Source organism: Ornithodoros turicata, chromosome 8, assembly GCF_037126465.1.
Source record: "Ornithodoros turicata isolate Travis chromosome 8, ASM3712646v1, whole genome shotgun sequence".
Taxonomy (NCBI): domain Eukaryota; kingdom Metazoa; phylum Arthropoda; class Arachnida; order Ixodida; family Argasidae; genus Ornithodoros; species Ornithodoros turicata.
In genome coordinates, this window is record NC_088208.1 from 18,258,469 (window position 1) to 18,270,441 (window position 11,973).

Here is an 11,973-nt window from a genome sequence, read left to right on the forward strand (position 1 = left end):
GAATTAGCTGCGTGACCCGGTCGAGCCTGACTTTCGGAAGCACACTCTTAGAAACGAGGTTCACCGCATAGTCCTAGCCAACCATCATCTCGAACGATACCGTTGTCTGCCTGATGGTTGGCTAGGTGCGTGCTATGCGGTGAAGTTCATTTTTAAGAGTGCATGTTTGTCGGCACGAGCCCGGCCTCGGCCCGGAGCACACAGGCAATAAAAAGCCCGGGCCGGGTCGCGGTCCCGGGCTCGTGCAGGGCTCTGATTCTGACTTTTTTAAACACACCAAGCGGTATTTTTAACTGTTGAACACTGCTTCCACGTACACTCTCAGAAAAAATGGTGTAGCAGTTACACCTTTTAGGAGGTAATAGCTGTCGCATATGTTGTGCCTTTAAGGTTGCAAAGTTCTACCTGCTCCCTACGAATGGTAGGGCTACCGCTTCCGATTTCGTGAGCGAGGGGGGCGTACGCCTTTTTGTAGCAATTTGGATATATTATTGCTTTTACCACCCTTTTACGCCCTTTATCAGACGGTATGTTGACCTAGGTGGTAACTATAGAAGTTACCACCTTTTCTCACCCTTTTTTTCTTAGAGTGTACGCCCATCACTTCAATCGCCACTGCGTTCGATGTTCCGTAACGCGAAAGAGACACGGATGTAGACAAACGACCCACTCAAAAAACGTGAAAAACGGAATCTTAAAATCTACCCTACATTCTTCCCTCACCAAGTCATGCCAGTGCTCCGTGGCAACAAGCGTTGCCTTTCAGACGGAGCTTCTTCCGCATGACATTTCTTTTTTCAGCAGCGAACTCTTTGTCTGTATGTCTACGTGTCCGTTTTTTTTTTCACGTTCCTTAATCATGTATCATTTTGACCAACACACTTTCTTCACTCATTATCCCATATGGATATTCCATTCCTGCACGTTGGTTTAGGAGGTACCTACTTTCGCCAACCTGCCACGTGTGCCAATCTCTCGAGCTTGGAGTTCTGCGTAGACCTGTATATGGGTATGGCGCTATGTATGGGCTTCATCAAACTGCAGCGAATTTCAGCTTTCCGAAGAACTCCGCGGTCCCACAGCAACTTACACGTATTGTGTAATGGAAGCGTCTGAAGCATACTGTACGCTGAAGCACACTGTACCCTCTGTGTCACCAACTGTCTAAGGAACAGTGGCTCGCTGGCGACGCTCGCGCGGACCTCTTTTTGGAGCACCCGGTTGAAGCAGAGCTCACCCTTGCCACGGACCATTCACCACGTGCCGTTACCGTACCGCCGTCTCTTCGGGGGCCCTATTCCGAGGCGTTCACCGGGCTGTTCTACCGGCTTCACCTAAATGTGTCCTACAGCACGCGGCTATATACTATTGTAGACTTTGGGAGGTGTATTCTTCAAGCTGACCGAATGCGTCTGCATGTTGAGGACACAGGGCATATCTTGCGGTCTTCTTGGCAATACCGGCAGCATCGACAACATCTTCGGGCAGCCATGTCTCGAGTTGGCAGCAGGCCTTCTGGACGTGACGACGAAGCTGAGAATACAATGGGAGACACGTAAATTGCAGTCACATAAATACGGTAGTAATCTGGAGACACGAGATACTTTAAAGGGAGACTTCGCAAGGATTCGAAAAACATTAGGTGAGGATCATACCGAACACGAACTACCCCCTCGATTACAACATTCGCATTCATTTTGCACCAGTAATTAATTCGTAAATCATGACAATAGCAAACCGAAACCGAAATGCGAAGAGCAGAAAACGGAGCTCCATACGACGCCGGTTCGTCCGGAAGAGGATTCCGTGACGTCACCCAGCATTGTCGTCTGCGTCCAAGCCTGCATTCTTTCTCCCTTGCCGGATACCGGATGATGTCAGCAGTGTGTTGCTTTCGGCGCCCTCTCGCTTCACAGACGCGAAGCGCTCGCTTCGTAATAATGCGTTTGTGTAAAATCTGCGCAGTTTTGGACCGAGATGTTTCGTACACATGTTCCTGACATCCCAGAGATTAGGAATATACCGCAACCTTTGTGGTGATCTTGTTGCGGAGTCCCTCTTTTTAAGGAGATCCAAGAAATACGAGGACAATGGCAGTTTGAGTGCTTTCGCAGTTGTATCTGTATATGAGTTCTCAATGCATTGCTTCTCAATAATACAGCTAATTTCTGTCATCGCATATTAATCCATTTACAAACACGACGTTATGGCCCAGTATGACGTGGAAATATACATGTGCTCCTTTGTATCTTTTCAGGAGGAAGCCCGAGAGAGATGCATTGGGCGCCGTTCTCTTTCTTCTTGTGTCTCTTGTTTGTGGACACCCGGTGCCAAGTAAGTCCACCATACATCTACTGACCAGCATAACCGTTTCAGTTCGATCCACATTTCTGTAACGCGTACCTTCATAAAGAGATGTTCACACTAACACCCACTTCACATCTTCAATGGTCATTGAAACTTACGGTACCAGTTCCCGTAGCATAGTGGTTAGGATGATCGGTACAGACTGGGAGGTGACGCGGGTTAGAATCCCTACACCGGCTGTGCCGTCGGAGGTTTTCCCCGGGTTTCCTACAGACTTTCCTGACGAGTGTCGGCACAATTCCCCCTGAAGTCGGCCCACGAGGCATACTAACTCCCCTTTCCCCCACTTCGCTGCTCTCCTGCTGTGCTCCTGCTCTCATTCTGTACACCGCGCATGGCCACAGTTGCTACGCGGGTAACACGGAATTAAAAGAAACCAAGTCCATTCGACTTGCACGTAGCACCATCAGACCTGTAGAGCGTAAACTTTTCATAGACCCAGGTTGAGACTTTACACGGCAGGTGGTGCTACGTGCATGTTCAATGGCCATTAAATCATGTCCGTGGGAATGGGAGGGGGGATATACTGGCAGAAAAAAAAGGAAAAGGAAAGATAAAACGGAAAGCTTGTGTGAATGAGGTATCAATAATGGTCACATTGTGCTTTTTGCGAGCACAAAAGACACTTGATGAATCCTTCGCGCAATCGTTACCCGTAGAAGACCTTTTTGGCCACTTGAAACTGTCGGTGTATGTATCTCATTTTTAATGCGACATACCCATGCGCAATTCGGCTTCAATCATTGTAACGGCCGTGTGACAGAGAGATTAGCAGCCAGATTGTTTTTGTTTTTTGTTTCGTGTCCTGGGGATGCATAAATATTGGGAAGTTTGAAATGATGATTATCATTATAGCAGGAGAGATGTAGCAAAATATTCTGTTTATGATACCGACTGTTTAAACAGAACTTCACCACATAGCACGCTCCTATAGTACACCATATCACTCCTATTGATATCATTGGAGGGATCACCATGTGAGGCGCCTATATGGGACATCCATAATGTGCCCCAGATAGACTCCTCCTCCCATTTTCAACAAATCCGGACGCATAATGACATCTTTCAGATGGTTGGCTAGCAGCGTGCTTTGTGGTGCAGCACCTAATTCTCTTTCTGCAGAAGGCAGGCTTTGCTCAACGACCCATCTAATACTTTGCTCTCCCCGACGACCTCGTGCACCCTCACCGCAACCCCCATCCTTCATCCTCCTCTATCCTCCCGTCCTTTTTTTGTGTTTTGTGTGTGTGTGTGGGGGGGTATTTTTTTTTTCTACAGTCGTAGCGTTTGTTAGTTTATTTTCTATTTCCTCATTCCCTTCTTCACTTTTTACTTATTTCATTCTTCTTTAACTTCGTTTTCTTTCTGCTTTTCGGAATAGCAAGCCGACGTCCCGTTTGGCTGACCATTCCTCCATTTTTTTTCTTTGTTCTAAAATAAGTATATCCCTCGTTTTTTTTACTTTGTTCTCATAAATATATCCCCCCCCCCGACATCTAGTAGTGAAATATTCATGTCCATTCAACCTTTTTTTAGTCTGTGGCGTGGGAAGGAGAACCGGCGTTGCCCAATCAGCCCCCGAGTGACCTCCCTCGCCTGTCTGGAGTGGAAGTAGCGTGCGGAAAGAGGCACATGCGGGTGCAGCTGCACTTTAGTGGACCATTCAACGGGATCGTCTTCTCCAAGGGACACCACGGACAGCAGGACTGCGTCTACGTAAGGCCGGGCTCCGGTGCGACCACGCTAAGCTTCGATGTCTTCTACGAGAAGTGCGGCACTAAGGTACCCGTTTCAGGCATACGGAAGTCACGTGGTCGTATGACTTCAGACAAAATGCGGTTGTTTTTTCTCGTCTACAGCCCGACCACCATGGTAATTTTTACGAAAATACCATCGTCGTCCAGTACGGTGTGGATATCATCGAAGCGTGGGACGAAGCGAAGCGTCTTCGATGCGAATGGCACGACGCGTACGAGAAGTCAGCCCTCAAGACGCCATCCATCCAGCTGGCTGACCTAGAAGTACAGGAGCTGAATTTTCAGGGTGACAGCGTAGGCTGCTGGTTCGAAATCCAAGAAGGTAGGTACTGCAGGCAATGATCCTTAAAAAAGAAACAGCAACAATAATGTTGATTAGTACGAGATCAGAAATAACGAAGTGAATTAATTGTCAGATCTACCTGATCTGCACTTTTACCAATGATGGTGGTGGTGGTGGTGGTGGTGCACTCTTAAAAATGAACTTCACCGCATAGCACGCTCTTAAAATGAGTTTCACCACATAGCACGCTCCTAGCCAACCATCATCACGAATGACAACGTCCGCGCCCCTGATTTGTTGTAAACGGGAGGCGGAGCCACTTTATAACATTATGCAGGTGCATAATGGTCACAAAGAGGCTCCGCCTCCTGTTTTCAACAAATCAGGGGCGCGGACGTTGTCATTCGTGATGATGGTTGGCTAGGAGCGTGCTATATGTGGTGAAACTCATTTTTAAGAGCGTGCCAGGGCGTCAGTCGTGACGTTGCCCACATCTGTGAGGCCAACAAAAGCGAACCTATCCTGCCATCACCCCCCCCCCCCCATTTTTAAGAGTGTACCTAACTGCACTCTAAGAAATGAACTTGATGGAGTACCACGCCCCCAGCCAGCCATCATCTCGAATGATATCATTGTCTGCCCTTATTTGTTGAAAACGGAGGGTTCGCCCCTTTTTGTGACAATTATTGACAGCATAAATGTCACACACAAAAAAGACGTACGCCTCCCGGTTCCTATCGTGACTTTTCACGAATTCCGTACTTGGTTCCGTGTTAATATATATGTCTGTACTACAGGTAAAGGTCCTTGGGCGAAGCAGGTGTCCAGCATAGTCCCGCTGGGCAGTCCGCTAACGATGGTGATCGCCATCAACGACCGGGATAAGCAGTTCGACATGCGCGTCAAGTCATGCTCCGCCCATGACGGCGCCCGAGGTCCTCCCATTCAGTTGACGGACGAACATGGCTGCGTCCTTCGACCAAAGATGCTGACGGCGTTCATGAAGGTGCGCGACTTCAGCGGACGAGCTTCTGTGGTCGCGTTCTCTCACTTCTACGCCTTCAAGTTTCCGGACTCCATCGAGGTCCAGATTCAGTGCATCGTCGAGATCTGTCGTCATGGATGTCCCGTCGAATGTCAAAACGTACGTATGCATTGCCCAGAGGACGTGTAGCGTCTCTGTTCCTTCATGATCAGCATATTTTATTTAACATAATTGTTCTTTAATTACCGAAATTCACACCGGCTCACAACAATTAAAAACAGTGAATAAAATTGACGTTTCGGAATCCATCCGGATTCCATCATCAGAATGCGGTCTAGGTGGTCGTCCCCGCTCTTTTATACATCAAGGGGGCGTAGCATTCGGGTAACGGGCCGGGATGCCTGTTCATGGTGTTATCTATCTTCTTGATAAACCAGGACTCCAATTGTTTACGTACCCCCCAACGTTTTTCATGTGCCAAGATTGCCGGTTTTTCTAAGTTCACCTGGTGCCCTGTTTTCAAAACATGATCACAGAGCTCTGTCTGCTTACTAGTACTGTATTTCATATCCCTTTTGTGTTCTTTCATTCTCGTTTTTGTTTTCCTACCTGTTTCCCCAACGTAAACCTCGGGACAATATGTTTTTAATTGTTGTGAGCCGGTGTGAATTTCGGTAATTAAAGATGTATGTTCCCGGCCTTTGGTCAATCTTTAACATAATTGTCAAAGTACACAAGTTACTTCCTTCATTGTCTGCGTTTTCTCTTGAGCGGCACTCGAAAATCAAAACTCCACGGCATGCCACGTGACACCATTATCATTCTTGACTTGACTAAAGGGTCGGGCGTACGCCTATCGAATGATATCATTTGGAGCTTGGAACATTACATAGCACCGCTCGGACGAGGGACCGTCACTCAGAACAATATGTCTTCTATCTTGCTTATTTTGCATAGTGTCCCATACAGGCGGATCCATCTAACTTTCAAGAAATCAGGGGACGAGACAAAACAATATTGATAACATTGGGCTCCGAACGAAGCTCTGTTTTAACAGTGTGTGGTGTGTTATCTATGCCTTGCTGGGTAAGGGAGCAGTTTGTCGAGTTTGCGTACTACAGCACGCATTCGTTCGCCGGTTTCCATGTTTTTTGCGCATTTTTTAGCATTGTAGCAAAAGAAACACCTCATTGCGAGACGCTACTGGTACCGTTGCGGCCATGTCCTGAAGAGAAGTCTCGATGAACGTAAGACTGGTCTGTGAAATCCATCATTTCCCGATCACATACTATAATGATCTAACAATGTCATTAGTACTCCGACATCCAAACAACTCGCCGGTCAACTCCCAGGCCGTACTCTACGCTGCTCAGAATTTATCAGCAATATACCGCTGTCACACGGGCGTTTCAATGGTCCTTGTTATGACTGGCTGTCGAACTGAATGGTAACCGGGCGGCGACCACTGCCCCTCTGAATCATCATGCACTCGGATGGTCCTCGTCTCGATGGTTGTTCGTGAAACGCCACAGAAGCTGTCCATGGGCCTCGAAAACTGCCGCCTGCAACCTCGTGATCAGCCAACAAGCACTGAGCGCAAAATAAGTGCACACAATACACCTCCGGGAAGTACTATGAAGTGCTGAAACTTGATTTGCTGAAATTTCCGCTGACATTTTCTATAGGCTGCTCTTTCTATCTAGGGTTTCTGAATACTAGCTCCCTACCTAGTATTCAGGACACCCTATTCAGAATCAAGTTAAAAAGGTAGAAGGTCCGGAGAACCGCTTAGAAAACTATAAGGGACGAGCCTCAGGACAAGAGCCACCGATTGTTCTAACAGAGACTGTTCGCCTTCTGGGCACCGTCCTCATCATTGGCATCGTACTAAAGGGTTAGAGATGACGTGTTGAAGAGTTCATGGGTAAAATACAGTCAACAACATTCGTGGATGGAAAAATTCGAACTGGGCTATTGCGATCAAGCATGCCACACCAACTATTGCGCAGTGTCAAAACGACCTCTATGAATGTATCTTTCCAGCGCTGGAGTCTTGGTGTATGCTCGTGAAATATTGTCGGTTTGTTGTCGCCTTTTGAAACTCCCTCGTAACTTCTCCTATCATACCTGAACTATAGGCTCAACAACAACAGCAGCAGCAGCTGCATGCCGCATCGAGCCAGAAGGTAGAGAAGCATCACCAGCATCATCATCAGGTGAAGGACAGGCCTCCATCGAATGACGTCGAAGGCATTGACAGCGAAGGCCACCCTCCCATCAAGAGATTACCCGGACCACCGATCTTCGTACCTCCGGTACCTCATCCCCATCATCATCAAGCCGGTGGACAAGGACAAAGCCGTAAGGAACTTCTCTTGATCCCAAAGGAGTCTAGAATTGGATGCTAAGGTGCCTTTTTTCTTGGCATGGCTATACGTAGCCTGCATTAGAACAGTTAACGACATCGTATAAAAGGAGCCGTCGCTCATCAATAGGCCTATAGCTTAAATATCCGCTTCTTCCTCCTCGTGCCAATTAAGTAATACGATCCGTGCGCCATTCGTGTGTGTGGAAAATCACTTACCCTAGTTCCCTTAGAAGTTGTCCCAGGACGCATGTTCCCCCCAGGGCGTTAGTCGTGACGTTGCCCACCTCTGTGGGGCCAACAACGGCGACCCCTTTCACCACCACTTCCACTCACCCTATCTCTATCGAGCAAGCTTCAGAGACTTCAGATAAGATGCTCAAAATAGGTCCTTGTCCGCTAAGCTTAAGAAGCTTCTGGGTAATTGAAGCAATGGAGACAGCTGGGCTAATTAGCTACATGTCATGGTGAGGAAACGCGAAATGGGAACATAGACACAGAACAAGAGAGCAAGAGGAGGGCAGCAGTACAAGCGACTGAAGATTTATTAGTGTACACATAGCGGTACGAATATAAGGCAAGCTGGCACGGCGTTGCTGACGGCAATGGGCGCAGTATTACGACACCGACGCGCTCCGATAAGGATCAGAATTGGACGGCTGAGCTAGATCGACGGGATCGAAGTCCTGATGAAATATCGTCATGATATTGCGGGAATTGCTAAGTGGTAAACTAGCTGGTGACTTGAGTACATGACCATAAAACCAAGAGTCCAGGGACGACGACAGGAATATCGAGACTTCCTCGTTTTGTGCCTGTTGTCGTCATCCCTGGTGTCTAGGTCATACCGTCCTGTATCTTGAGGAATATCTTTAAGTTACTTACCTTATAGATACTTTCTTAAACTATCAATACTTACTTAACTAATAGATATTTCCCGTCTTCTCTGCCTCTCACACATACACATACATGTGATCGTACTTACAGCCCCAACGCGTCGAAGCTGACGGAGTAGTTAGTGAGCCACCCTCTATAGGCTCTATGTAGAACTGTAAGGAGAGAGCGTTGTGAGCTATCCCACTCATGCTAGGGTTGTTGGTCGAGAAGCAGACGCTCCGCTCCGAATGCGCGAAGGTGGGTTATCGTGAGGAGGAGAAGGCTTCTCGAGAAACACCCCCAAGCACGAGTGGACCTTAATAATAATTAATGTAATAATAATTAATTTATAGTTTCGACAAGTATGAAGCCATGTGGTGCTCAATATGCTCAGGCGTCTGGCAACATTGCTCCTCGAAGGTACATTTCTGTCTGCCTACTACAGCTGCTGGCGGACTTCCAACGCTTACTAAGACCTTCTCAGTGTTGTTAAGAGAGAGAGGCAAACTCTCGAGAATCCGACCTACTCTTGGGTAATCCCAATCTATGGGGTATAGCGGTTTCTCTGGAATAATAATAATAATAATTGAGTGTTTACGTCGCGGGACAACTGAGATCATGAGCGACGCCACAGCGGTCGGTCTGTGGATTGTTTTTGCCCATCTGAGGGTTCTTTAACGTGCGATGAAAGCTCATCACACGGCACCCCGTATTTAACGTCCCTCGCGGCGTGTCTAAGCAACTTGTACCCTGCCACCAAGTTGCTGGCGTCCTCGGCCGGGTTCGAACCCGCGATCTCGGGATCAGAAGGCGAACACGCTACCGACTGAGCCACCGAGGCCGGTAGGTTTCTTTGGAAAGTCCGTGGAAACGCGTAAGGTCCACAGACTGCATGGATATTTTGCGTGCTGTATCTTTGAGCGAGGTTGATTTAGAATACGAAGTTAAAAAAATATATATATCGTTTGTTTTTAGTCCGTACTGATACTTTAAGGATCAGAAGGCACCACGTATTTCGCAATCACATTTATGTGGCAGAACCTGGATTGATCTGCCGCAACCCCTTTAACACGGGATCTCGTCGTCTCAACGAAACTTAATAATACGCATTGCAGGTATAGAAAACGATATACGATATAGTCCATCGCTATACGATATAGTCCATCCAAAGAACCGTTACCGCGCCGCGCATGTTTCTAACAGTGGTTATCCCAAGATATATTAATTCATTCTTTCAATCCTTGTTTCAGTTCATGCCCCACGGCCCCCGGTCTTCGTTCCTCCAGTGTTCAAGGTCCCACCTCCTCATGCTCCACCATCCCACCCAATCCCGTTCGGAGCACGCTTGCCTCCGACGCACGCGCGTCAGCCGTTGTATACTGGACCGGTCCATCCCCAACCACCTGGGCCTCTAACCCACAATGGTGACGATAGGGAGGAAGCCCCAGCTGTCCATGATACGACCACGTTTCCCACCAGATTTATGCCTGAAACTAGGAGACCCACGCCTCCTCCTCCACTGGACGAAATCCAGCCCGTGTACGTTCCCTCTACTCAGAACATTGAAGAAACAACGGAAGATGTCGTGACCCAGTACGATTACTACGAAACGGACGCTGAAGCAGAAACGATACCACCTTCGACAACGCAGGAGTCGGCGACAGCAACTCACCAAGGGTTCCACGTCCCGCATTCAAGCACGGTGGAAGTGAACGGAGAGGCAACGGAACAGGGTGCTGCAGGCAGCGTTCAAAAATCAGCTACCCACCCCACGCCTGCAGATGAAAGATACGAAGTCCCAGTTCCAGAACCAGGTCCGTCGACCCAGTTCAACGCCATAAGGCCAGGACCTCCTATGGCGCTGGATGGCTACAAGCCCGGTAAACCGCACTACCCGTATCCCATACCGACGTTTCAGGCTACGAATCCCGCTGTGATACAGGATCGAATGGATACCATAGATCCTACGGAACCGACAGTGACGAAAGTTCCAATAATCGTCAAGGAGGTCAAGATAAGCGGGAGGTTCCCCAGCGGCCCTCGGTCCCTTAGGTCGAAGAGGGAGGCTCAAGGCCCGTCGGACCAGTTGGGTGTTCGCGGGATCATCAAAGTGGTGTCTGGAGTAGATCTCGCGTTTCTGCCGAACGCAACGCGAGACGGTACTCCGTTGTACATGGGACACTACGAGCAAGTCATCTACGGTGTCTGCCTTCCAGCCACCGGCCTCGCGGCGAGCGTAGGCGCATTCGTGCTGCTGATTCTCTGCACGACCTGCATCGCTGCGTATCTCTTTTACGTGCTTCGAACGTACCAGGAGAAGAACAGACAGTCATTCATGCTTGGACGGTTCCTAACAACGCACAAAGGTGTGAGACATTGAAGATGCGTGCTCAGCTCAGGGCAGCACGTGTACGGACATACATTTACGGATGTGTTTTCGCGGGCTGTCGCCAGCGAAGGGGCAGAGGGAGGCGTGCAATGGTGTCTTCGGTCGAAAAGCACTACGCGTACGGGACATGAACAATAGCAAGGACAACGTCCCGCGCTTTGTGTAATAGTGAAACGACCAAAGGAATTTTCCTGAAGGAATACCTAACTGCTCACACAACCACTACGGTGGTCCTGACTTGTATATTTATATTTATTGAGTACATATTTATTTTCCTCACAGTCGTTGCTCGTTACTCCGTGCACTAACGGTCAGGTGAAGGACGGTGCATCGTTATCGTCTGAAGGCGCGAGTTAACGATATGGCTTTCCGGCGATCAAAAAGTGGGCAAAGCAGGCGTCTGATATAAGGCGAGGCAAGACACCGACGGACCGAAAAGCGCTTACCGCGTAGGTCAGCGAAGCTTGATACTTCAGTAACGAAGTCAGAAGTAGGCGAGGCAATTATATATACAGTGTGTTCAAGCTAACGTGCACCGAGGTCTATTAAAAAAAAAAAAAATAACACGGTGCGTCCTCAGCACTGATGCACTAAGCAAGCGTCATGGGAACTGGAGAATATTGTGAGGAATCGCGTGTTCTAATCGCCCGTATGTTTTCATGATGCTTGATTAATTAATGGGGTGCAATTAATTACCTAAACTTCTAATATTATTCGCGTTCGGGCCGAGGTGTGATTTTTTTGTTAATCGGAAAGTTGTACAGAGTATCCAGAAACACCTATCGCAGTTGATTCCCACAGCGTGCGACTTGCGTGAAGATTTTTTTTTCCTGGTAAGAAAGAAAGCGCGCGAAATCCAAAGTGTACCACGTGACACGAGCCGAGCGCACTACGCGCGCGCCTCCATTTTAGAGCTCTTAGGCGTACACTAAAAATGAACTTCACCACGTG

General features: G+C 48.3%; 1 protein-coding gene across 1 annotated transcript in view; it reads left to right on the top strand.

Annotated features, from left to right (window-relative positions):
* LOC135366592 (uncharacterized) overlaps positions 1 to 11,279 on the top strand; it is a 48,891-nt gene extending 37,612 nt beyond the window's left edge. The window contains exons 2-7 of the mRNA XM_064599367.1: positions 2,258 to 2,334; positions 3,904 to 4,149; positions 4,227 to 4,446; positions 5,205 to 5,551; positions 7,531 to 7,753; positions 9,884 to 11,279. Of these exons, the coding sequence (XP_064455437.1) occupies positions 2,275 to 2,334; positions 3,904 to 4,149; positions 4,227 to 4,446; positions 5,205 to 5,551; positions 7,531 to 7,753; positions 9,884 to 11,013 (2,226 nt within the window). The 5' untranslated portion in view covers positions 2,258 to 2,274 and the 3' untranslated portion in view covers positions 11,014 to 11,279. The remainder of the gene's footprint in view (positions 1 to 2,257; positions 2,335 to 3,903; positions 4,150 to 4,226; positions 4,447 to 5,204; positions 5,552 to 7,530; positions 7,754 to 9,883) is intronic.
* The last annotated feature ends 694 nt before the right edge of the window (positions 11,280 to 11,973 follow it).